This window comes from Salmo trutta, chromosome 3, assembly GCF_901001165.1.
Source record: "Salmo trutta chromosome 3, fSalTru1.1, whole genome shotgun sequence".
Taxonomy (NCBI): Eukaryota; Metazoa; Chordata; class Actinopteri; order Salmoniformes; family Salmonidae; genus Salmo; species Salmo trutta.
This window is the reverse complement of record NC_042959.1, coordinates 27,204,356-27,229,514: the sequence shown is the minus strand read 5'-3', so window position 1 is coordinate 27,229,514 and position 25,159 is coordinate 27,204,356. Positions and strand designations below refer to the sequence as shown.

The 25,159-nt window shown below is 42.5% G+C and overlaps 2 protein-coding genes across 8 annotated transcripts; one reads left to right on the top strand and one right to left on the bottom strand.

Annotated features, from left to right (window-relative positions):
• The first annotated feature begins 403 nt into the window (after window positions 1–403).
• Window positions 404–10,379, top strand: LOC115171418 (solute carrier family 49 member A3). Of its 4 annotated transcripts, none has more exons than XR_003871191.1 (10): window positions 404–751; window positions 5,948–6,106; window positions 6,710–6,926; window positions 7,386–7,462; window positions 7,577–7,714; window positions 7,941–8,057; window positions 8,229–8,381; window positions 8,547–8,704; window positions 8,813–8,921; window positions 9,515–9,648. XR_003871191.1 is itself a non-coding variant. In XM_029728227.1 (10 exons), exons 1-10 carry the CDS (start codon window positions 703–705, stop codon window positions 9,739–9,741), a joined length of 1,326 nt encoding a protein of 441 aa, XP_029584087.1. In that variant the 5' UTR covers window positions 404–702; the 3' UTR covers window positions 9,742–10,379. The 4 variants fall into 4 exon arrangements, 3 of the variants coding, with proteins under 3 accessions (XP_029584087.1, XP_029584079.1, XP_029584096.1); XM_029728227.1 differs by having other exon boundaries at window positions 6,710–6,844; window positions 8,809–8,921; window positions 9,515–10,379; XM_029728219.1 differs by having other exon boundaries at window positions 8,809–8,921; window positions 9,515–10,379.
• Window positions 10,380–10,462: 83 nt separating this feature from the next.
• On the bottom strand, window positions 10,463–25,133 carry LOC115171400 (nuclear cap-binding protein subunit 1). 4 transcript variants are annotated; one of them, XM_029728198.1, is made up of 23 exons: window positions 24,960–25,093; window positions 23,559–23,647; window positions 23,323–23,423; window positions 23,061–23,217; window positions 22,834–22,941; window positions 19,877–19,998; window positions 19,568–19,637; window positions 19,094–19,309; window positions 18,876–18,973; window positions 18,668–18,731; window positions 18,470–18,580; window positions 18,095–18,222; window positions 17,919–17,993; window positions 17,679–17,782; window positions 17,250–17,372; window positions 17,056–17,158; window positions 16,772–16,865; window positions 12,584–12,687; window positions 12,280–12,408; window positions 11,739–11,882; window positions 11,438–11,551; window positions 11,148–11,347; window positions 10,463–10,527 (listed from the first exon to the last, which is right to left on the bottom strand). In XM_029728198.1, exons 1-21 carry the CDS (start codon window positions 24,991–24,993, stop codon window positions 11,539–11,541), a joined length of 2,187 nt encoding a protein of 728 aa, XP_029584058.1. In that variant the 5' UTR covers window positions 24,994–25,093; the 3' UTR covers window positions 10,463–10,527; window positions 11,148–11,347; window positions 11,438–11,538. The 4 variants fall into 4 exon arrangements, with proteins under 4 accessions (XP_029584058.1, XP_029584068.1, XP_029584041.1 ...); XM_029728208.1 differs by having other exon boundaries at window positions 11,739–11,879; XM_029728181.1 differs by having other exon boundaries at window positions 10,464–10,527; window positions 12,291–12,408; window positions 24,960–25,133.
• Window positions 25,134–25,159: the final 26 nt, after the last annotated feature.

Sequence of the window (25,159 nt, the reverse complement as noted above, 5' to 3'; positions counted from 1 at the left end):
GGAGGTTGGTGGCACCTTAATTGGGGAGGACAGGCTTGTGGTAATGGCTGGAGTGGAATAGTATCAAACACATGGTTTCTATATGTTTGATGCCATTGCATTTGCTCTGTTCCAGACATTATAATGAACCGTCCTCCCCTCAGCAGCCTCCACTGACATTGACATAAATAATCCATATGTGATCTCATATCCTTTATCTGATGGTAACTCCTCAAATTCAGCATGAACATGAATTGTGTAGTTTATAATAATTGAAGAATTAGGTGTGTTAGTGCTGGGCTAGAACAAAAACTTGCACATCCCCGTAGCGCTCCTAAACCGAATGAGCATTGAACTCGTCTAGCACTAGGACTCAATAGGGCGAGAAAAAGGGAGCAGATTCTTGACTGACTACACAGTCTCTATATTGTCCTCACCGAAATATGGGGCGGATTTGTTGACTGTCTCAGACCGGCCGGTTGGGTTTCTTTCTCGGAAGGACAAGACAATGTATGTTTGTATGTTTTAAATTAACATGACCCTTTAACAATATGATCGTTTGAGATTTCTAACATTTTTTTTTAAGTCTATTGTACATGGCTGGATACTACTCATGGAAAATGAAGATAATCTCCCGGATGAATTCCGGGTGTGTGTTGTCGTTCCGAGTAAACCCAATCCAATACTCGAAAAACGTATTGTATTCAAAGTATACAAGAGGAGATGGTTCATTTTGTTCGTGCTGTGCTTGCTAAATTGCTCGAACTCTATGGTAAGTAGCCTACTGGTCATTTGCTGTCTCCCATATGAAGTTGGCTGTTATCTGTCAAGTAATGAATAATGTGATTTAAAAAAAACTTTTTGTAGCAATGTAACATCTCTGTAGCTAGGTTTCCATCCAATTGGCAACAGGTTTTCATGCGAATATTCTCAATTCCGCATAAAGAAGATATGGAAATTTCCCCAAATCCGCATAAAGAAAATATGCAAATTTCCCCACCATTGTTGTTGCCACCAAACTGACTTGTTGCTGATAAAAAGCAGTCCGTGAGACCAATGCTTTATGTATACACTAGTTGACTGTCAGGAGCGCTGTTTTGAAGCCACCGTGCCTCCAGCTTGTCACTCCCTCCCAATCGTTAAACATATTTTGAAAGCTATAGAAATACATGTAATAATGTCTACATTTATTTTGCCACGTTTATTCTATTATAGTCACATTAATACATACTTTTAAATTATATTATGTGAGCTATACATAAAAATAAAATATATTAAAACATCTTCCTTAAAGTATTTATTTTAAAAACGACCTTTGTTACTTTCCCCAATAAAAAAGAAATACTTAAATACATATTATTTTGGCATTAAAACTTTTAGTTGAAATACGTTTCATTGAAATACTTTGCTCCACAGAGTTTCTAAACCGAGAGGCGCAACATCGAGAGACTTCCGGGAACGCTTTCGAAACAGACCAAACAGACCTGGCCGAGGTTTGGGGTTTGGAAAGTTAATGAAAGAAGTCAACAGTTCTTCCTTAGTTGTTAATTTTCTCGAAATCTAAAGGCACAACATAGGTTCTAGACAATATATTGTGTAGCTGAACATGGTATTACTCCAACCTTGTGAAAGTGACAAACTGACACGTTTTAATTTTTGTCAAAAACAACTTTATATTGAAGGAGTGCCTTTGATTTGACGGCCTGCACATCAAATCAAATCAAATTTTATTTGTCACATGCGGTGAATACAACAGGTATTCGAATACCTTGCAGTGAAATGCTTACTTACAAGCCCTTAACCAACAATGCAGTTTTAAGAAAATACCTACAAAAAAGTAAGAGATAAGAAAAACAAATAATTAAGGAGCAGCAGTAAATAATAATAGCGGGGCTATATACATTGGGTACCGGTTCAGAGTCAATGTCAACAGCTGGAGCGAGACAACAGTTACGCCTCAACCACAGCGACAGTGTCATTGCATTTTTGTACACCAGAAGAACATTCATTTCCAATGGAACACTGCATTTACCTTGCGGCAGTGCGTTCTGTGTGGTGCATACGTTGGATTTATCAAACTGTGTCAAACTATGTGTAGACGGCTTGAGAGAAATGGTAGCAGAAGGTAAATGCTGAACTTTTGTTGCACACATATCCAGATGATGCTGCATAACATTTTGCCCAATAACTGCAAGGCAAATGAATGTACGTCTGGTGTACCGAAATGCAATGACGCTGTGATTGAGGCATTAGACCAAATTATGTGTTTCTACGCATTAGCTTTGCTGGCCAACGTTGCTATGACAAGGAGCATCAAACTCATCATTGTGCACTTTCACCACCACCCTGTGAAGTTCATCGTAACTTATTTAGCCTAATAAGACTGCATGCTTTCCCAAGTCGTAGTGGGAGGACCGCACATGACATCGCGTGACTCCAATTTTACTTTAATATGATGGTTATTATATCAATATTTGTGCATACATGCGTTTCCACCGCCATTTGTTGCATAATTAATTTTACTGACACAAAAAGGTCCCATTTTGTCTAGGGTATTTTGTTTTGTCGACATTTGAAAGTTGACTCACAAATTTGCTGTTTCCATTAGGCCTGTCGGGACATTATTTTTTATCAGACATGTACTTCACTTGCATAAAAAGGTTGGCTGGAAACAAGGTTTGTGCCTCTGATTGCTACAATGTTCCAACAATGTAACAATCTCTATAGCACTTGGAAAAGCACGTGACATGTTGGGTTTCTCAACTGTTGACAGCGAACATGTCCTGAGAAAAACTTGGCTAGTGACATGTATTGTAACCTACAGGTTACTTTCTATCGTTTGTGATCCTGATATAATATGGTATATTATGTGATGCCTTACTGCCACTTTTGATATGTGATGCCTAGTTAACCCTGAAAGAGTAGCCACATTTTTGTGCCAAACATACTGCTGCAGACACACGCATCCAAAATGTGTGTTCACCTTCACTATGAAATACAATAGCCACAATGAAATACAGTAAACACTATGAAATTTCATGCAACATGAGAACTCCTTCAGCATATCACTCATTGAGTCAAAATGCATTTGGTTCAGACTTCTACAGCTATCTGACATACTGTCTGGTGCACCCTAATATGTCAGAGAATGTAGCTAATGGGGCTATTGATTTAGCCCTGGGGCTATTGATTTAATAGGGGATGTGTGCCTTAGGGCAAGTGTGCCTTAGGGCAAATACCCCCCAAAACCATACACACCATACACCCCAAATCAACATTCCATCTTATTATCTGTCATGTCAACAGAGTTGTTTCCACACATCATTACAGAACATGTTCCTCATTGGAAGTTAAAATCTAAAATAATCCTTTAACCGTTGTAAGTAATATTCACACTGTAATTACACGATACATGTATGTACTACCATCTGTATACAGTATTTGCATTGAGGACACTTCGAATTCTACATCCATTCATAGAGGTTCTATTTAACGACAAAGGTGGAAACCTACAGTGGAATGCTGTGCTCACATATGCAGCAGACAGTGATGGCATTGTGTGCCCATGCCAGCTGACCTACTCCTTCATCTCGGCTGTATAAATGAGATTTTCTTGAATGTCAATAAAAAATCGAATTGTACGGAGTCCCTTTGTTGTTGCAGTGTCTGCGAACAGCTCACTTCCATCCAATTGGTTATGCCTCTTGTCAAGGCACTGTGTATTGTGTACTGTCACACAATCACACAATGGGACGCTTTGGTTTGCCCCAGAAAATCTCAGTTATTAAAGTTGAAATTCAGGAGAGTTTTATTTGGTCCTTTTTAAAGTAAAAAAGGTTCATCTTTGAAGGAAACTGTATGGTTAACCTGCTGTGGTTGTATAGGCCTTTAACTGTTCATTCGGCTGGGATGGTTGGTCTCACTTCTTAGTATAGGAATTCTCTATGTTCATTTTGACCAGTGAATGCCAATATAAATAGGCCTATGTAAACGCTTCATAGTAGCCTCTGATTTGATTAGATCGGCATAAGCTGGGTCATGTGCTAATGTCTTGTGAGTCATATCTTGTTTTCACGTGACTTGGCGTTCCACAAGGCAAGGTTGTGATTTACTTCCTGCTCAGTGATGTATCTTTTAATCACATGATCACATACAGTGGGGTCCAAAATCATTGACACCCTTGATAAAGATGGATAAAAATGACTGTATAAATAATTAAATATACTGAGCTATATTGTATGCTCCAAAAATGGGGAAATTATTTTATACTATTGGTCAGAGAAAGAGATTTTGTTAAACAAGTAATACTTTTTCTCTCCAATAGGTAGGGGTCAAAATTATTGACATACCTCAAGGTGAGATATTGAAAGGTATGTCAATGAAGGGGGGGTGTCAATGTAAATAGGCCGGGTGGCCATTTGATTAATTGTTCAGCAGTCTTTTGGCTTGGGGGTAAAAGGAGCCTTTTGGACCTAGACTTGGTGCTCCGGTACCGCTTTCCGTGTGGTAGCAAGAAAACAGTCTATGACTTGGGTGACTAGAGTTGGGCAATTTTTTGGGCCTTCCTCTGACACCGCCTAGTATATCGGTCCTGGATGGCAGGAAGCTTGGCCCCAGTGACGTACTATCTGCCCAAAGTTACAGTGTGGAGAGCATACTGTCAGGCTGCACCACAACTCCACCGCCGCTGACCGCAAGGCTCTACAGAGGGTTGTACGCTCAGGCGAACGCATCAGTGTACACCCAATGGTGCTCGGCGAGACAGAGAGGAACAGAGACATAATACTTTGGTACATTTAGAACTACTCTCGCAGTATTCATATGCTTTGCACACGAACCGCTGCCCGTTTGGAGTAAGAAATAATGTGTAAATGTCTCCGTTTGCCGTGTATCTATGTCAGAACCAAGCCTTCTTGGAAAGGGTTTGGTTGTGCCTTTCCGCGGCATGCTCATGGCTCTGATTTGTCCAAAAGGGTCTGGACCCATCTCTTCTACTGTTGTTCACTCTCGACGATGCTCCTTTGACGATAGGCTAGCCTGCCATGTTGATGGTTCTCATTGGGGGATGAGAGTAGCGTGCTACGGTGATTTAAGAAGAGTAGTAGTGTGGTCCCACTTAAATTCGCTTTTCTAGATAGTTTACTTAGGACAGCTGGTCAGCCGTACCAGTGATTGTCTGGGAGGTGAGCTTCTCGTCTCTACCTCGTGTTGAGATTTCAGAGTACAAACCACTTTGGACGTGAGCTGCAGCTACACGCCTCTCTGGTCTGAATGTTAATTTATTTACCAATCCTTTATCCACATATTTCATACACAGCATTAAGGGGGGAGACTTAGTACATATAGTGTATATACTTTGCAAGTTACAGTATTTCCTTTATAAAATGTTTAATGACATCACAAAAGAACAACCCATAGGGCATTATTATTCTTTAGATCGCCTCTGACCATTCCCCACATTCTATGTTAGAAATTGTTCCAGTATTCGCTTTAGAGCGTGTTAGTTTCGGTGGGAAAACTGTCTGTGTAGACATAGGAACATTCCTGTGTGAATTTGGAGAGGGATGTTCTCTGGATCTCCTCTCCTTTAATTTACAACAGGGCGTGAGGTGTCAAACCCCCCCCCCCCCCCCCCCCACCAGCTCCCTCCTCCCCCCTCTGTGAGTGAGAGAGGGTCTGGTTGAAATTATCCATTGCCGAGCTGACCTATTTGGATCCTCACAGGACAGTCATGACATCACCACCCTCTAGAGCCTTGCGGTCAGCGGCGATGGATTGCTGTACCAGGCTGTGGTGCAGCACGACAGCATGCTCTTTACTTGTAACTTTGGGCAGATAGTACATTTGAGGAAATGAAGAACAGATATGTGTGTACAAGTAGCACTAAATAAAGATGTAGGTTAGATAATGTAATAACCCATTTATTGTATATAATCAAATGTGTTTGTGCCTGTGCTTGTATCCTCAGTTATGGCTGACCTTTGCTCCAGTGGCGGACCAGTCAGCCCAGTTCATGGGTGTCACCCTGGACCAGATCAACTGGCTGTCCATCATCTATATGGTGGTGGCAATACCTCTCAGCTTTGGGACCACCTGGATGCTGGACACCTTAGGGCTCCGAATCACAGTATGTACAGGTCGGTCAAGGTAGACCCCATACAAGTCTCCCTTGTAAAAGAGGTCTCCTGACCACAATGGGACTTTGTGGATAAATTTAAGGTCAAATAAATAAAACAGACCGTTAAACCTGCCTTTGTCTTTGTTTACAAGCCTGTGTACACATGTCTGTTTCTGAAAACAGAATCTGTCTACTGTGAGAAGTTTATATCCAGTACTTGAAATGAAAAATTGTTGCATTCAAGATCTCCATGAAAGAGGTGTACGTGGGAAATTCAGTGAAGTGTAAATGTTTGAAAAATCTCAGATAGTAAGAAAGTAAGCATGTGTGCTGTCAGTGATCGAGGAAGCCGCCAATGTGCAGATGGCACTTAGATTTTAAGCGGTTGTACAAGTTTGTACCTGCACAGAGGAGATAAAACATGATAGGAGAACAAACGGTAAAATAAATGTTAAGAGAAATGTATCATAAGATAACGTAAACGAACATCCACACAAGTGTATAGTTTATTTGTGTTTTGTCCTTTCTTCCAATTGAGGAAAAACATATACAAAGTCAACGTGAACTTAAATCATGCATTCTGTTCCCTCCCATGACTGTTTTCCCCTGTAGTTGGTGCTGGGTTCGTGGCTCAACATGTTGGGAGCTGTGCTACGTTTCGTGGGCGTCCTGGGGAGCCTTGTCAGTGCGGCCAAATTCCCCGTGGTGATGGGGGGCCAGACCCTGTGTGCCCTGGCTCAGCCCCTGGTAATTTTCACCCCCACCAAGCTGGCAGCGCTCTGGTTCCCAGAGCACCAGCGGGCCACTGCCAATATGATAGCCTTCATGTGTGAGTGAGCTATGGTTGCTGTCCTGTACAAGTTACTCTGTTAAAATCACGTGTCAAGTCAACATTATTGGTTGAGTTACCACTTTCCATGTATGTTTAGTACAGTGGAGGCTGGTGGGAGGAGCTATAGGAGGATGGGCTCAGTGTAAAGACTGAAATGGAACGGTATCAAACACATCAGACATGGAAACCACATGTATGACTCTGTTCCTTCAATTCCATTCCAGCCATTACAATGAGCCGGTCCTCCTATAGCTTATCCCACCAGCCTCCGCTGGTTTAGTATTGTCAGTTGCTCCTCTTGAGTATTTTTTAGATTTTTCAGTTACAGGAACCAAGATTCCTGAAAGTAGGAAGAGAATATCAGATGTCTGGTAGTGTTAGCTTCAAATACAGGACAATACCATGCCAGCCTATTTTAATATATTCTTCGGTGGCTTTTTTTTCATTTTCTTTCAGCAAATCCCCTTGGGATTCTTGTTGCTAGCATCTTGTCCCCTATGATTGTGGGGAAAACCAACAACATCCCTTCATTGGTGAGTTAAGAAAAAGGACAAAGTTTAGCTAGCACCTTATAAAGATAAATTGTCTTTGACTTTAAATTGCCTATAATCTATTACAAACCTTTTCCTCATCCATTGATATCCCAGCTGTTCATATATGCTGTACCAGCAGCCATCATCTGTTTCCTAGCAACAGTTGGGATCCGTGATAGTGCCCCCCCAACGCCCCCCTCAGCCAGTGCAGAAAGCTCTAACTCGGAGCCCTTCCTGGAGGGAATCAAGCTGGTGAGTAGTAATCATACGCACACAAAATGACAATACTGTACTACTTGATAATATCTTTGGTTACCCCTCAACATTTCAACATTCACTCCTCATTATACATAGATTCAGTTTAATCATACTTCATCTAAGAGGGGTAGTGGCCTACATCTTGCATTGAATGATCCATGACTGCAATCGTATGAAAGGAGTATCTGAAACCCCCCGTTTGCTTCCTGTTCCTTTGTAGTTGCTGAGGAACAAGGCTTACATGATTCTCCTGCTGTGCTTTGGCTCGGGGATCGCTGTATTCACCTGCTTCTCTACACTGTTGGAGCAGATCATGTGTGTCCGAGGGTACCCTAATGTAAGCACCCACTTATGATCCCAAATTACCAACAAAATTTGTTTTTTCATTGCAAAAGAATGAATGAAAGATAATGGCCCATGATTCTGTTTTCTGAACAATATTTTCACCATCTCACCAAAATAAGGAATGAAACAATGTGAAACATAACCTCAATGTGTGTTGTGTTAGGACTTTGCAGGACTGTGCGGGGGTCTCTTCATTGTGTTCGGTATTATCGGGGCTGGTTTCCTGGGACTGTACGTCGACAAAACCAAGAAGTTTATAGAGGCCACCAAGGTTAACATGAGCCTTTCAGCGCTGGCCTGCATTGCCTTTTCAGTGGTGAGTACAGGTCAAAGGTCAGGGTTATCAGTCTTGTATTTCATGAAGTGCTGTGATGATGAAACGGTTCTCTTCTAAGGTGGAAGAAAATAGGATATATTTGCAGTTCTGTGTATGCATGGTGTAGACAACACCGTCTCATCCCTGTGCATTTCCCCCTACCAGGTATCTCAGATGCGGAATCAGAGAATAGCCTTGGCCGTTGTTTGTTCGCTCTTTGGCTTTTTCGGCTTCTCCATTTACCCGGTTGCCATGGAGTTGTCAGTGGAGTGCTCCTACCCGGTTGGAGAGGCCACCTCAGCTGGCCTCATCTTCATATCAGGGTACTGTCTGATACTGGTTCATACAAGGACAACACACACTAAAGATCAAGACAGTAAATACAGGCTTATGTTAATAATAAGCATGTGCTTGTTTTTTTCCCCAGACAGATCCAGTCAGTTATCTATATACTGCTTCTTCAGGGGTTGACCAAACCAATGGCCGACTCGCCCTTCTCTACCTGTTCTGCAGGAGGAGATGCGGCCTTGAGTTGGAGGGGTAAGTCAAGAACTGCCATGTGTATCAGTGGGATACATTCATTCTATGCTAATTGAGGTACAATTGGTTGCCCACCATTCAAATTCTGCAGGTAATTACAGCTATTAGTTGTTTTGTTAGCAGTTTAGACTTTGCATTTGTATGCAAATAACACACATGGTGGACCAAAATTGTGGCTGAAACTGAAACTGTGTTCTAAACCACACATGCTTTGCCACAGCTAAAAATGTTAGTAGCAGATGCATCATGCCTTGAAATTGAGGGGACAGGTGCCCCCACAAGCTAGTTTGTGACATAGAATGTTGCTATTACTTCCCCTCCCAAAAAGAAATGACGTGCATGATGCCTCTGGTAAAGGAAGCAGATCCACTTTTTAGACATTAAGGCCAAAACACAGTGACGATGGATGTTACGTTGCTGCTCTCAATTCTATTTATGGCATAATGAAATCCTCCCAGGCCTTGATGTCATTGATATGGGGCTTTCCTGTGGCTCTAGCGGTGTGATTCTCTCTAGAACACACACACTGTGATTAGTTGCTGGTGGCAATAGGCTTAGCGCATCATTGACTCTTTGTGTGTTTCTCTCCACAGTGCCCATGCTGGTGATGGCAGGTCTGTGCAGTGCCTTTACCTGCTGCTTTGTTATCTTCTTCCACACGGAGTACAGGAGACTGGACGCTGAGGCACAGGCTAGTGGGAAAAAGCCAACTCTGACAACCTGTGACAGCATGCCAAACCGTAACAAGCCAGACTCTGACAACCCGCCAGACTCCAACACACAAGACTCTGACCAAAAGGAGGAACAGGCCAGTGGTTAACTGAACTGCTGTTGAGATGACCACCTCACTGGCATCGTTTCGGAAGCACGCCAACTCTCACAGGAGGCTAAGAGTATTGACTTACCAATACATTCCTTTATATAAAATAATATAGATAATTTAACTTTATAGTACATAGTATCTAGACAGGCGGGTTGCCTCACAATGTATCAATGCTCCAGCTTACACGTCTGAAGAAGTTCTGGCGTCAGCTGGGACAGAGGACAAATTGGAAATGGGAAGCACAACACCTGGTGCTCTTGCTCCTAGGTCTGGGTTTCCGAGACTAGTAGAAATACCCTATAAATGTCTGATTACTATTGTAAGGCAATGGTAAGGAAGGCATTTAGAATGTAACAGCAATCATCTGAAGTGAATGATTCCATTTTATGGTGGTGGTGAACTGGGCTTTCCTTTTTAATACAGGTATGCACCAAATAGCACCTTTGTCCTGAGGCAGAGCAGAGTTGAAGTCATTTCTGCTCTGTAAAAGTGGACATATTTCACATGGAAAAGAAATCCAAAACCTGAATTGACTAGAATTTCAATGGAATTAAACTGATGTTGGTGGACATGTATGATTTTGGGGTGTAAACAAAAAGGTAGACTAGTTCATTAAAAAAATCCAGATACATAAATTGCCACATGTCTGTTCCACTCTTTTATACATTGTGTTTTAAGTGCCGTTTTAAACTACTGTAAATATACAAAAAAAAAATAAGTTATTATATCAACCACTTTATTGAATTCCATGTCAGTCATTGTTTTCCTTCCTTGAAGAGGTGGCTAAGAGGAAAGGGATAAGGGCAGGAAATGTAAACGTTACACAGTGGCCAACAGAAGAGTACAGTTTTAACTGTTTCCCAATTTCCATTCACATTAAATACATAAAAAAAAGAGCACTCTGGATTCAGGCTCGCCTACTGCTTTTTGCCCATTTGCAACCTCAGGTTTTTAAAAGATCCACTTTAATAGAGCCCCACAGTGGAGGTGTCATAATACCCATAAAACCTAGCGGTCAAACAGGGAAATGGTTCTAAACGTTTATCCACCATTCATTTTTCCCATAGGGAATTTTAGAAACACTTAAAATAAAGGCTGTGTTTCATGTAGGCTGACCCTGTTGTGACGTTTTGATAACCATGTACATCTCTCGGACAAGGTGACTTATCAATACATATGGCTCTATTTACATTCAGATTTGAAAATGCTAACTAGCATCAAAGTAGACAGGTTTTATGGGTATTATGACTCATACTGTGGTACTCTATAAGACTATGACTAATATGTGGTAAAAAAATGAACAACAAAATGGAGGGGGAAAAAAAGAAAACGAAAGAAGGACCCAAAAGAAAGAACTTAAAAAATATGGTAATTTTACAGTTAATACCTTGAACGGCACTCACCACACAAAGTCGAAATAACAAAAAAGGTCTAACGAGGAAATCTTGATGCAAGAGCTGGCTATGTGTGTAGTATGGTGTGTACGGGCTCAGAGCTGCAGGGCACAGAACTGCTGGTACACAGCTAGGATGTGGTGGTCGAGCTCGGCGGTGAACAGTAGGTTCTCCAGTGTCCCCATGTACTGCTGGATTGTCACATGGTGCTGCAGAAGGGGAAAACAAAGACCTTAATGAACATCAGTTGAACTTGAATTACATGGAAAATAATTGACTGAAGGAGGAGTAGTAGCTACCATGAGGAAGATTTGCTGCAGCCTCTCGATGCAATTCTTGTACCAGGGTGTGCTGAAGTCCACACTGCCTGTCTCGCAGCGCACCAGGTGCTCCGTCAGCATCATGATGAAGCGCTACGGGGACAGGAGAGGAAATAGAAGTGAGAGAAAAAATAATGGTAGAACTTAAGGTTGAAATTGGTCTGTAATCATACAGAACGTCATCACTGAAAGGACTGAACAGTTGAAAACAATACAGGCAACCATGTTGCTGACAGTCTATTCAAATTCACAAAGCTTTATTGTCCATCCAGACCAATACCTGGAAGATGACCAGGAAGAGGTTCTTCTGCTCACTCTGGGCCGACTCCACCTTTTCCTGCAGACGCTCGATCTGCTCCTCCAGCTGACCGTCCTCATCCTCACTGTTCTTCTCCATGTCTTCCTCGTCTCCACTGTCCTTCTGCTGAGAGATGGAGAGAGACACGAGAGTCCTATTTGCTTGTTTTTTGTATGTTAGGCTCCTCTAGTTCCTTTAATATGGTAATAATGCTGACATGTACTGATGACTTATCAGGAAACTGATAAAAATGTTTGAAAGGGACAGTGTGTCCATTCAAGGCCAAATTCACTTAGTTGGTTTGATAAGATCACGTGTGACGCAGGTTTAGACAGCAAAACTAGGGCACCATTAAAAAAGGGTCACTACATAATCAAGAAGGGAACATTCTGCTTTGTGCAAACCTTATAAAAAATTACTGGCATAATCAGTACACTATTCAGAGCCATATTGTTGGTTAATTATTGGCTTTAAAGAGTCTATAAGAAGCTCTGCTTACAGCAGTGGTTGCTAGGACACCCACCTGCTGCCTACCTTCTTATGCTGTTGTCTCTCCAGCTTATCCTTGGCCTCCTCCAGCTCTTTCTGAATCTTCTGGACGTGTTTGTTCATCTTACGGATGGTGGAGTGCAGAATCTCCCACACGTAAAACCTGCCCGACACAAGGCCACGCATGGATTATCCATGAGTTAATTAATTTCAAAACAGTTAAACTGTATTAGTATAACTGAGAAAACTACTTGATCGATATTCACATTATTTAATTTACAGCCAGGGAAGACACAGCAAACGTGTGCGTGTGCACACGCAGAGGGTTTAAGGCCCACCTGGTAAACTCATGAGCCATGCTAGGGGAGAAGAGCCAGTTGGCTACGGCTGCACAATCCACAATCTGTGTACGGATCAACTTGTCCACCAGCACAGAGACCATCTGCACAGACAGACAGGTCAACCACACTGAGTTACACCAAAGACTCTCACCTTTCTCCATACAACCTATGGTCAGGGCACAATTCACAACATTATATTAAAGGAGAACTTGTTTTTTTACAACCAAATCTCAATTTGTTATGTAAATGGCATGTTTTGTGACATTAACGTTTGAGACGCTTACCCCAAACCAGCAAATGACTCAAGTAAAAGTCACCCAGTAAAATACTATGAGTAAAAGTATTTGGTTTTAAATATACTTATGTCAAAAGTTAATATAGCCCCCCCCCCTCGGGACGGTTGAGCTAACGTAAGCTAATGTGATTAGCATGAGGTTATAAGTAACAAACAAAAAATCCCAGGACATAAACATATCTGATATCGGTAGAAAACTTAAATTCTTGTTAATCTAACTGCATTACAGTGAAATAATACCATGCTATTGTTTGAGGAGAGTGCACAATTATGAACTTGGAAATGTATTAATAAACCAATTAGGCACATTTGGGCAGTCTTGAGACAACTTTGCACATACACTGCTGCCATCTAGTGGCTAAATCTAATTTGTGCCTGGGCTGGAATAATACATTAAGGCATTTCTCTTGCATTTCAGAGATGGTACAAAAAAAGAACGCATGTTTTTTTCTTTGCATTATCTTTTACCAGATCTAATGTGTTATTCTCCTACATTAATATCACATTTACTTCAAAGTGTTTCCTTTCAAATGGTATCAAGAACATGCATATCCTTGCTTCAGGTCCTGAGCTACAGGCAGTTAGATTTGGGTACCGTAATTTCCGGACTATAAGCCGCAACTTTTTTCCCACGCTTTGAACCTCGCGGCTTAAACAATGACGCGGCTAATATATGGATTTTTCCCGCTTTCAATTTTTTTTTCTCCAAACAAAACACATTCTGTGACGTGCTCAGTTTTTTGGCGGCATGAAGCTTTCATTAGACCAATGAAATTGCCGAATGGGTTAAGGTCAAACAACTTTTTTGTTTACTATTTAGATTAAATTGAGCGCTCTCAAACTTCCCATCATTCTGATTACGGTAGTCATTTTGTCACCCTCATCATGGCAAAGACACGGAGAAATGCATATGATGCAGCTTTCAAGTTGAAGGCGATTGATCTGGCTGTTGGAAAAGGAAATAGAGCTGCTGCACGGGAGCTTGGTCTTAATGACTCAATGATAAGACGTTGGAAACAGCAGCGTGAGGAATTGACTCAGTGCAAAAAGACAACTAAAGCTTACTGCTAATTTTTTATTTTTTGTTGCAAGCCATGTTTCGTTAAAGCCTATTTATTTTTGTTACAAGCCGTGTTTCATTAAAGCCTATTAATTTTTGTTACAAGCCGTGTTTCGTTAAAGCCCGTGTAAAGTTCATTTGTTTCAATGCACCGGTAGGCACCTGCGGCTTATAGACATGTGCGGCTTATTTATGTTCAAAATAATATTTTTTTTTAAATTCAGTGGGTGCGGCTTATATTCAGGTGCGCTCAATAGTCTGGAAATTACGGTATGTCATTTTAGGCGAAAATTGACAAAAAGGGTCCAATCCTTAAGACGTTTTTAAGCAAACTAGAAGGCAAAAATGTATTGTTTTTTATTTATTTACAGATAGCCAGGGTCACACTCCAAAGTCATTTAAAAACAAAGCATTTGTGTTTAGTGAGTCCGCCAGATCAGAGGTAGTCGGGATGACCATGGATGTTCTCTTGATAAGTGTGCAAATTGGACAATTTTCTGTCCTGCTAAGCATTCAAAATGTAGCGAGTACTTTTAGGTGTCAGGGAAAATGTATGGAGTAAAAAGTACATAATTTTCTTTAGGCATGTAGTGAAGTAAAAGTTGTCAAATATAAATAGTAAAGTACAGATACACAAAAACACTACTTAAGTAGTATTTAAAAGTATTTTTACTTAAGTAATTTACACCACTGCCCCAAACAGCAAATCACTCCCTCGTCCTTGTTGTTTAGTATGGGGGCCCTGAAAACACTTAAACCTCCCCCAAAACACAATTTTAGAAACGGCAAAGCTCTCAGTATAGTGATGCAGGTCTTTAGATGTTGTACACATGAAATTGTGTCATTCTGAACTTAATCCTAAATGTTATATTCCCTTTTGCGCACCTCGAGCCGTCTTGAGCGGTTCCATTTTCCGTGGAGCCTGCTGCAACAGGTAACTGCCAAAATAAAGGAAACACCAACATGGTGTCTTAATCGGAGGGCCTGTTGTCCGGACCTCTGGCAGTCTCTATGGGGGTGCCAAAGGGTTCAATTCTCGGGCCGACTCTTTTCTCTGTATATATAAATGACGTTGCTCTTGCTGCGAGTGATTCTTTGATCCACCTCTACGCAGATGACACCTTTCTGTATACATCTGGCCCTTCTTTGGACACTGTTAACAAACCTCCAAACAAGCTTCAATGCCATACAACTCTCCTTCCATGGCCTCCAACTGCTCGTAAATGCTAGTAAAACTAAAAATGCATGCTTTTCAACCGTTCACTGCCCGCACCCACCCGCCCAACTAGCATCACCACTCTGGACGGTTCTGACTTAGAATATGTGGACAACTATAAATACCTAGGTGTCTGGCTAGACTGTAAACTCTCCTTCCAGACCCACATTAAGCATCTCCAATCCAAAGTTAAATCTAGAATCGGCTTCCTACTTCGCAACAAAACCTCCTTCAATCATGCTGCCAAACATACCATCCTACCGATCCTTGACTTCGGCGATGTCATTTACAAAATAGCCTCCAACACTCTACTCAGCAAACTGGATGTAGTCTATCACAGTGCCATCCGTTTTGTCACCAAAGCCCCATATAATACCCATCACTGCAACCTGTATGCTCTCGTTGGCTGGATATCGCTACATATTCGTCGCCAAACCGACTGGCTCCAGGTCATCTATAAGTCTTTGCTAGGTAAAGCTCCGCCTTATCTCAGCTCACTGGTCACCATAGCAACACCCACCCCTAGCACGCGCTCCAGCAGGTATATTTCACTAGCCAACACCTCCTTTGGCCGCCTTTCCTTTCAGTTCTCTGCTGCCTATGACTGGAACAAATTGCAAAAATCACTGAAGTTGGAGACTTATATCTCCCTCACTAACTTTAAGCATCAGCTGTCAGAGCAGCTTACCGATCGCTGCAGCTGTACACAGCCCATCCAACCAACTACCTACCTCATCCACATATTTGTTTTCTGCTCTTTTGCACACAAGTATTTCTACTTGCACATCCTCATCTGCACATATATAACTCCAGTGAAAATTGCTAAATTGTAATTACTTCACCACTATTGGCCTATTTATTGCCTTACCTCCTTACTTCATTTGCACACACTGTACACAGATTGTTCTATTGTGTTATTGACTGTATGTTTGTTTATCCCATGTGTAACTCTGTGTTGTTGTTTTTGTTGCACTGCTTTCTTTATCTTGGTCAGGTCGCAGTTGTAAATGAGAACTTATTCTCAACTGGCCTACCTGGTTAAATAAAGATGAAATAAAAAAATAGGGTGTTGGGCCACCACGAGCCACCAGAACAGCTTCAATGCTCCTTCTACACGTGTTTGGAACTTCCTGTGTGGAAGCACCCCATGCTTTCAATATACTTTGTATCCCTCATTTACTCAAGTGTTTCCTTTATTTTGGCAGTTACCTGTAAAATGGACGGAGAGGTGTTTGCTCGAGCCGCAACAAAATGGAATATAGCGTTGCGGATAAAGTTCAGAAGGACATAATTTCATGTGTACAACATCTAAAGACTCGCATCACTATACTGAGAGCTTTGCCGTTTCTAAAATTATGTATTTGATGTGTTTTTGGAGCCTTTGTTCAGGTTTTCTCATGGCCCACATACTACACAACGAGGATGAGGAAGCGATTTGCTGTTTGGGGTAAGTTTCTCTAAAACGTGAAATGACAAATAAGGTGTCTGGACTCTTCAATAACATGCCATTTACATTTTGTTTTTAAAATGAGATTTGGTTGTAAAAAATAAACACATTTCTTCTAACTCTGGGGAAATGAGTGCTCTAGTGTAGGTGAATGGGCCGGTTCTAACCTGTGGGTGGTTCTTCCAGACCTCGTAGACCACCCGGAGGATATGCAGCTTGCCCTCGTCACAGTCCGTCAGGGCCTTCAGGATCTCATGGAACCTGGGTGACAGAAACAGGACACTTTAGGTGTTGTACACACAGACAAAGCACGTGTGTTCATTCAACTGCCTAGTAGCATAGCAATGCTACACTAAGCCTCAAGACTGAACAATGCCACCCTTTTCTGTGGCACACAGCAGAGGAGGGCACAGGAATGGAAAGTGTGGGTTGGAATAACAGGCACACTCACTTGGCCAGGGCACTGAAGGAGTGGCTGAAGGACTTGGCAGCCAGATGGAGGAGGGTCTGCAGGAACACCTCTATCTTCAGGGGGTTGAAGCCCTCACCCTCATCTGGAAACAGACAAAGGAGGAGTGAGTGAGAATGAGTAGAACATATCCCAATAGGAACATGGAAGATGAGTGGGTTTGGGGGCTAACTGACCGTCGTCATCTTCCTGGTTGGGGTTCGGCACGTCTTTGAGCACGGTGAGGATCTCCTCATTGGAGGCCCGGTTCTTGATGGCGTTGCCCACCGCTATGGCCACCGCATAGCCTGGCAGCGCACCTGGACAAAGGCAGAGGTGTAGTCATGCGTCAAAGAGTTAAACAGAAAAGGAAGACAGTGCACACCGTATTTAGTTCACTGGGATAACAACACAAATGTGCAGTGGTACCCCTGTGGCTTCTTTGAGGTTGACACTCAAAAGGCAACATCTATAATACAACAGAAAACCAAATGGCAGAGCAATACTTTTCAATAAACCAGGCTCACAAAGACAAGCACATTAGAGTCATCTTAGTCCCCAGGCTATGCTAAACCAACAGACAGCATCTTACAGAAATTAAACCTTTGGAGAGGCGGTGTACTTACTGTTGGCCTCATCTTGGTATTTGTAAAAGAAGATGGGGTCGGCTGGGATGAGTCCTGAGAAAGTGGGAGGGACGATGTCCACTATCCGCTGATGATAGGAGAGCCTGGAGGTGAAGAGCAGAAGCTCATTGGTCACTTTCTAGAGACAGACTAAGGAGAGCCATCTCTATACATATCCATCCCTATGTATGATCTAAAACAAGCTGGGTGCAACAGCAGTAGTGGATCTGAATGAAATACCTCATGCATTTCTCCAGAACCTCCTTGACAAACTTGGGCTTGGGCTTGTCTGCATCCAGGGCCAAACAGTCCACCCTTTGGAGATGAACGTGAACAGATGAGCATTGCCGTAACCATAATAAGGAGTGATTCCAACTACATCAAATAATTCAGTTGAGGAAGACAGCTGATCTTACCAGTCGTCCCAGCTCCATCGGAACTGAAAGTTGCTCAAATGGTGGGAGAACCAGTTGAGTAGTCGGTCTATGCAAATAGTGTTCATGGTATCCAACCTCACGTACATCATCTCTGTGGCTTGGGCCAACTGGGAGGAGGCGGTTAAGGGGTTAACTATCACTATTTATGTGACGTAAAACAAGTATCCAAGCCTGACAAAAAACAATTATGAATTATTGGTTTAAAAAAGTAGGATCTCTGAAAAACGTATTTCTGAATTTTCCCCGTGGTATTTTGTGTACCTTAGTTTCCCCGTACTCAATTTTTGGGCAGAGAAGAAAAATGCATTCCTGAAGTAGCCAAATATTGTGTCCCACTAGCGGGGTGAAGGATACAACTTGGGGCAGGGAGCCTGGCTGCAGCTTGCAGAGCTCAATGAGCAGCGTGGTGTACATGACGTCGATGTGGGGGGGACAGGGCAGCTGGAAGAGCTCTCCAAAGATCACCTGACAGAAGACAGAGGAATGGAAGTGAACTAAGTTCCTGTTCTCCAATTGATAAAACTCCTTGGTATGAAGCAGTAATGGACTTACCTCCACAATGTGATAGTTGAGTGGGATCTTGTTTTTCCCTGGATAGCTCAGCAACTGCGCAGCACTGATACATATATATAAATAAAAAATAAAAAATAGAAATATATATATAAAAAAAATGTTCTCTCACATTTCCTCAATCACAAATGACTAACTCGAACAACAAGAGGACACATTAAGAAGTCCATTAGAATGTACAACAGCTCACCAGGTCTTCCTCTCTTTCCAGTGGGACTTGATGATGTTGTGAAGGTTATCCTCAATAACAAACCTCTCCACAGAGTGGCTGCCTGGCATGACAGGGCCCTGTGGTCAGGGAGAGGAAGAAAGGCTAGTTCAGAGCAACCCAAAAGGCAACCCCATTCCCAAACGTTCCTCTTTCTCTGTACTCCTGACTGGTCTGAGAGAGGGAATGGTACAGGGTACCTCGGGGGCATCGGTGTAGTCGAACATGCGAAAGATAACGCGGGGCATGGGGTACTGGCAGTCGGGCATGTGGGCTGGTGGGGTGAAAGGTGGCAGGTTGTGCTGCAGGGCCTCACACAGCACGCTGTCAAAGGCAATGTACGGCCGCAAGATGTGGCGCTCCTGCCAGCGGTCCTTCTTTAGCTTCTGGATCTGAGCGTACAGGCAGTCCAGGTACTGAGGGAGAGAGAGGTGGTGATGGAATATAACACTTATCAACACTGGTATCTCCTACTTCAAATCAAAGTGTATTTGCCTGCTTGCACAGGATAGAACAGGTGTAAGTGGTACAGCAAAATGCTTACTTAGAAGCTCTTCCTCAACAATGCAGTGTTCAAAAGTAAGAAACAGAAAATCCAGAATAGGATCTTAAAAAAAACACTGAATAAATACTTGGCCAGACAAATAAAAACACAATAAATAAAAACAACTTACCTCCTCTTGTGGGTGTGGCTTCTCTGCCGTCCAAACCTGAAGCATGGGGACATGAGTCTTCAGTCGTCTCCTGAAAAACAGTAGATAGGCGTCACCACGATCGTCTCATCACTATTTAGTGCAGTTGACAAAGGCATCACCCTCAAAATACTCATGAATTTAAATTGCATTACGTCATGCACAGTTTCTCAACAAAAGAGCCAGAAAGACACTACTGGAAGTCTCTCTAGATAAGAGCATCTGCTAAATGACTCAAATGTAAAGACATGTAAATACCAAACTATAGTGGAAGACAGAAAGAAAGTGTACTTGAGATAACCGTCAATCTGGTTGAGGAGCCGGTCCATCTCTACGTCCTTCTTCTCATCAAGCTCCTTCCCAACCCAGGGGAGACTGGAGAGAACAGCATAGACAAACCAGTCCGAACGCACCTGGGAAGAGAGAAAACAGTCAAAATGCACCAATAGTCAAACTAAACTGAATATATACACACACCCTCCGTGGCCAGTTTATTAGGTACACCAACACGTTCATGAAATGGTTCGCTCCTACAGACAGCGAGTCATGTGGCTGTGGCTTGCTATATAAAGCAGACAGGCATCCAGTTACTGTTCGATTGAACGTTAGAATGGGCATAACGAGCGTCCTACAGACCCCTTGACTTTTTCCACATTTTGTTATGTTACAGCCTTATTTTAAAATTGATTAAATTCATGTTTTCCTCATCAATCTGCACCAACACCCTATAATGACAAAGGGAAAACAGGTTCATTTTTATTTATTTTTATAATTTATTAAAAAATAAAAAACTGAAAAAGCTTATTTACATAAGTATTCAGACCCTTTGTAATGAGACTCGAAATTGATCTCAGGTGCATCCTGTTTCCATTGATCATCCTTGAGATGTTTCTACAACTTGATTGGAGTCCACCTGTGGTAAATTCAATTGATTGGACATGATTTGGAAAGGCGCACACACCTGTCTATATAAGGTACCACAGCTGACAGTGCATGTCAGAGCAAAGACCAAGCCATGAGGTCGAAGGAATTGTCCGTAGAGCTCTGAGACAGGATTGTGTCGAAGCACAGATCTGGGGAAGGGTATCAAAACATTTTTTGCAGCATTGAAGGTCCCCAAGAACACAGTGGCCTCCATCATTCTTAAATGGAATAAGTTTGGCATAACCAAGACTCTTCCTAGAGCTGGCGGCCTAGCCAAACTGAGCAATCTAGGGAGAAGGGCCTTGGTCAGGGAGGTGACCAAGAACCCAATGGTCACTCTGACAGAGCTCTAGAGTTCCTCTGTTGTAATGGGAGAACCTTCCAGAACGACAGCCATCTCTGCAGCACTCCACCAATCAGGTCTTTATGGTAGAGTTTGGCAGACAGAAGCGACTCCTCAGTAAAAGGCACACGACAGCCTGCTTGAAGTTTGCCAAAAGGCACCTAATGACTCTCAGACCATGAGAAACAAGATTCTCTGGTCTGATGAAAGCAATATGTTTTTTTATTGGTGCGGCAGGTAGCCTAGTGGTTAGAGCGTTGGGCCAGTAACCGAAAGGTTGCTGGATCGAATCCCCTAGCTGACAAGGTAAAATAAAAATCTGTTGTTCTGAACAAGGCAGTTAACTCACTGTTAGGTAGGCCATCATTGTAAATAAGAATTTGTTCTTAACTGAATTGCCTAGTTAAATAAAAGGTTACACACCTCAGTTATCTCTCTTCATTCAAAGACTCAATCATGAACACTCTTACTGACAGTTGTGGCTGCTTTGCGTGATGTATTGTTGTCTCTATCTTCTTGCCCTTTCTGCTGTTTTCTGAGCCTGCAGCTGCCATGTTGTGTTGCTACCATGTAGTTGTCATGTTCTGTTGCTACCATGCTGTGTTGTCATGTGTTGCTGCCTTTGGTCTCTCTTTATGTAGAAATTGTGTTGTCTCTTGTGATTCTTTTTATTTTTATCCCAACCCACATCCCCGCAGGAGGCCTTTTGGTTGGCCGTCATTGTAAATAAGAATGTGTTCTTAACTGACTTGCTTAGTTAAATAAAAGATTGAACTCTTCAGCCTGAATGCCAAGCGTCACGTCTGAAGGAAACCTGGCACCATCCCTACGGTGAAGCATGGTAGTGGCAGCATCATGCAGTGGGGATGTTTTTCAGCGGCAGGGACTGGGAGACTAGTCAGGATTGAGGAAAAGATGAACAGAGCAAGGTATAGAGAGATCCTTGATAAAAACCTGCTCCAGAACGCTCAGGACCTAAGCACACAACGCAGGAGTGGCTTCGCAACAAGTCTCTGAAAGGCCTTGAAGGGCCCAGGCAGATCCCGGACTTGAACCCAATCTAACATCTCTGGAAAGACCTGAAAATAGCTGTGCAGCAATGCTCCCTGTCCAACCTGACAGAGCTTGAGAGAATCTGCAGAAATACAGGTACGCCAAGCTTGTAGCGTTATACCCAAGAAGACTCGATGCTGTAATCGCTGCCAAAGGTGCTTCAACAAAGTACTGAGTAAAAGGTCTGAATACTTAAAAAAATAAAATTATATCACATTTACTTAAGTAGCAAGAATTTCTACAAACTTGTTTTTGCTTTGTCATTATGGGGTATTATGTGTAGATTGAGGGGGGGAAAAAAACAATTTAATCAATTTTAAAATAAAGCTGTAGCGTAACAAAATGTGAAAAAAGTCAAGGGGTCTGAATACTCGTCAGTACCAGGTGCACCGGTTCCAGTATCTCCAACGGTGCGACAAACAAAAAACATCTAGTCAGCGGCAGTCCTGTGGGCAAAAAAAGCTTGTTGATGAGGTCAAAGAAGAATGGCAAGTATCGTGCAAGCTAACAGGTGCAGTAAAACTGTGGTGTTCAGAAAGGCATCTCGGAACGCACAATTTGTGGGCACACAATCACCAACACTGGACAATTGAGGAGTGGAAAGACATTGCCTGGTGCGACGAATCCCGCTTCCTGTTGGGTCATGCTGATGGCAGAGTCAGGATTTGGCGTAAGCAGCAGGAGTTCATGGCCCCATCCTGCCTGGTGTCAACGGTACAGGATGGTGGCGGTGGTGTAATGGTGTGGGGAATGTTTTCCTGGCACACGTTAGGTCCCTTGATACCAACTGAGCAACATTTACATGCCCGGGCTGTTGTAGAGGTAAAAGGGGGTACCACCCAGTAGTAGATGACCGTACCAAATAAACTGGCCATTGAGTGAACTTGCATACAATTCATGGCTTTAAAATGTATCAATAACACGTTACCTGCGGAACGTCCTCCTCCTGAGTGACGCTAACAAAGTTCTCAAACATGGCCACCATGGAGGGGGCAGCGATCACGTGGCAGTTCACCAGGTCACAGAGGAAGCGCACCTGGAGAGAAGAGTGTGTCAAACATTATTGAAATGCATCTGTAATTGTTTTTGAGAGACCCTTGCTAAATTTGCCTGGTGAATCTGTGGACCAATTATTTTATGGCACCAAACACTTACCAGGTAAAGAGCGTCGGTGTACAGGTTGGCCTTCAAGGTCTCTTTAAGTTGTCTGATCATGGCCTCCACAAACTCCCCGCCAAAGTTGTAGTTCCTGGCATTGAGAAGGCCCACTAGTGTTGTGTACACGGTCAGCTTCTCGGGTAGAAGTCGAGCCCTGTCAAAACAAGACACACAATTAGAATGTGGAACCGTTCTGTACTGTACCTATGACTGCACTAAAAGTATTTCAAATGTATTACAATAACTTGGAATAGCTTACACAGCACACAAGATGCGCAGGATTTTGTTTTTGTAATTGGGGAGATCCGCTTCCAATACACCTGCGAGACCTTCCAAGTTGCTTTCCAGGGAAGAGGTACTCTGCAAATGAATTAAGAAATTGGAAAACAGCATATCTGGTGATTTCAGGGGTCAAATCAGACAACAGTATAGTGAGTGACAAAATGCACACATCATCCAGAAAACATACCCACACTTACTGCAAAGCCCTATTACCTTTTCTCCCACTCGACATATCAGTGATTCCAGGCGATCCTCAATCTCAACGGGCTCAGAAGTTCTCCTTCTTTTGTGAGACTGGCCACCTAGAATGAGATGCACACATACATGATGGATGACGGTGAGATGGAACAGGTAGTCTGAGACGGACCCTTCCTTCAATTGAACCTTTTGTGCTAACTCACTGACACGTGAAATTATTTTCTCTTTAAAACCATTATCTTACAGTAGTGTAACTGGCTACTAGTTAATTTCACAAATCATTATTTTGCAGATCCATTGTGAGGTAAATGGCAGAGGCCACAAGCCTGATAGCAAGACAACTTTTTGACATCACTAGTTGCAAGCACACCCAAGGTCTGAAATGTGCCCCAAAAACAACATTTAGTTAGAAGGGGCCATCTGCAGTTGCAACATCAATTTTTGGACTTATAAATTAATGATATGTACCCATTGATTCTTGACTAATATAACCTATAAATGCCTCATGAGCTTAGTTCAACTGCATACCCCATCAAAACCCAAAATACAAGTTTGTTTTACTCCAATGTTTGTAAACAAACTAGATGAAAAACAAATAAATGCTGATATCATGGATGGTCCTTGTATCCATAGCTATATCTATGAATTTGAGAGTGGTTACTTTTCTCCAGCCCCATCCCTCAGCTTTGTTCTGAAACAGGGGCTGGGAAACCTCTTATTGATTCAACAGCTGATTATCACTTTATCACAGTGGTTAACAAGTCAATATATCAATTATTTGAAGGACAAATATATAATAAATAATTAGGTGGGTGCTAACATTTGTCCCATTTCAAATTGAAATGTCTTTTTTGCATATTCCACTCTCCCTGAGACAGCCTCGGCCAGAGATCAACCATTATTGACGGCGACCCTGAAACAATTAGGTTTAAGTGTGTCGCTCAAGGGCACATGTTTCACCTAATCAACACGGGGATTCGAACCAGAGACCTCTAGGTTATTGGCTTAACCGCTAGACTACTACTTGCCGCTGGTAGGCTAGGGCTGCATACGATGGTGGACGACGGGTAGTTAGGTTGCTAACTAGCTAGACAATTTCTAGCTAACCGGCTAAAAGCAAGGGCTATGTTAACCCATCAGGCTAGCTAATCATGGGGTGTTGGAAAACTGCCAATGTGACTTGCAAAATACTTGGTTTGGTGTTTCACATTGATGTATGAACCGATAGTCAAATAACTTCTCACGTTAGTTAATTGAACTGACTATGGTGATTTAACTAGTACGCAAGGTAGCTAGCTAACGTAGCATGCTGCACATTGACTGCAGAGCGAGCAGCATCAACTCACGCTGGCTTCAGCGAACGTTAAGCTAACTAACGTACTCTGGCCTCGAATTAGCTAGCTAACGACCACTTACCATCATCTCCGTCACTGTGCCGTCTTCTTGACATTTTATTATTGACACCGTTGGATTAGTATGCTGCTTCTTATTGATTATGGTAACAGTATTTTTCGAGATAATGAGATTAGTTATCAAGCTTTTGAGTTTTTCAATAGCGGTCAGATTCAAGTGAAGCCCATCCGGAACGGAGGTTGACCGGACGTACTTGGTTGTGT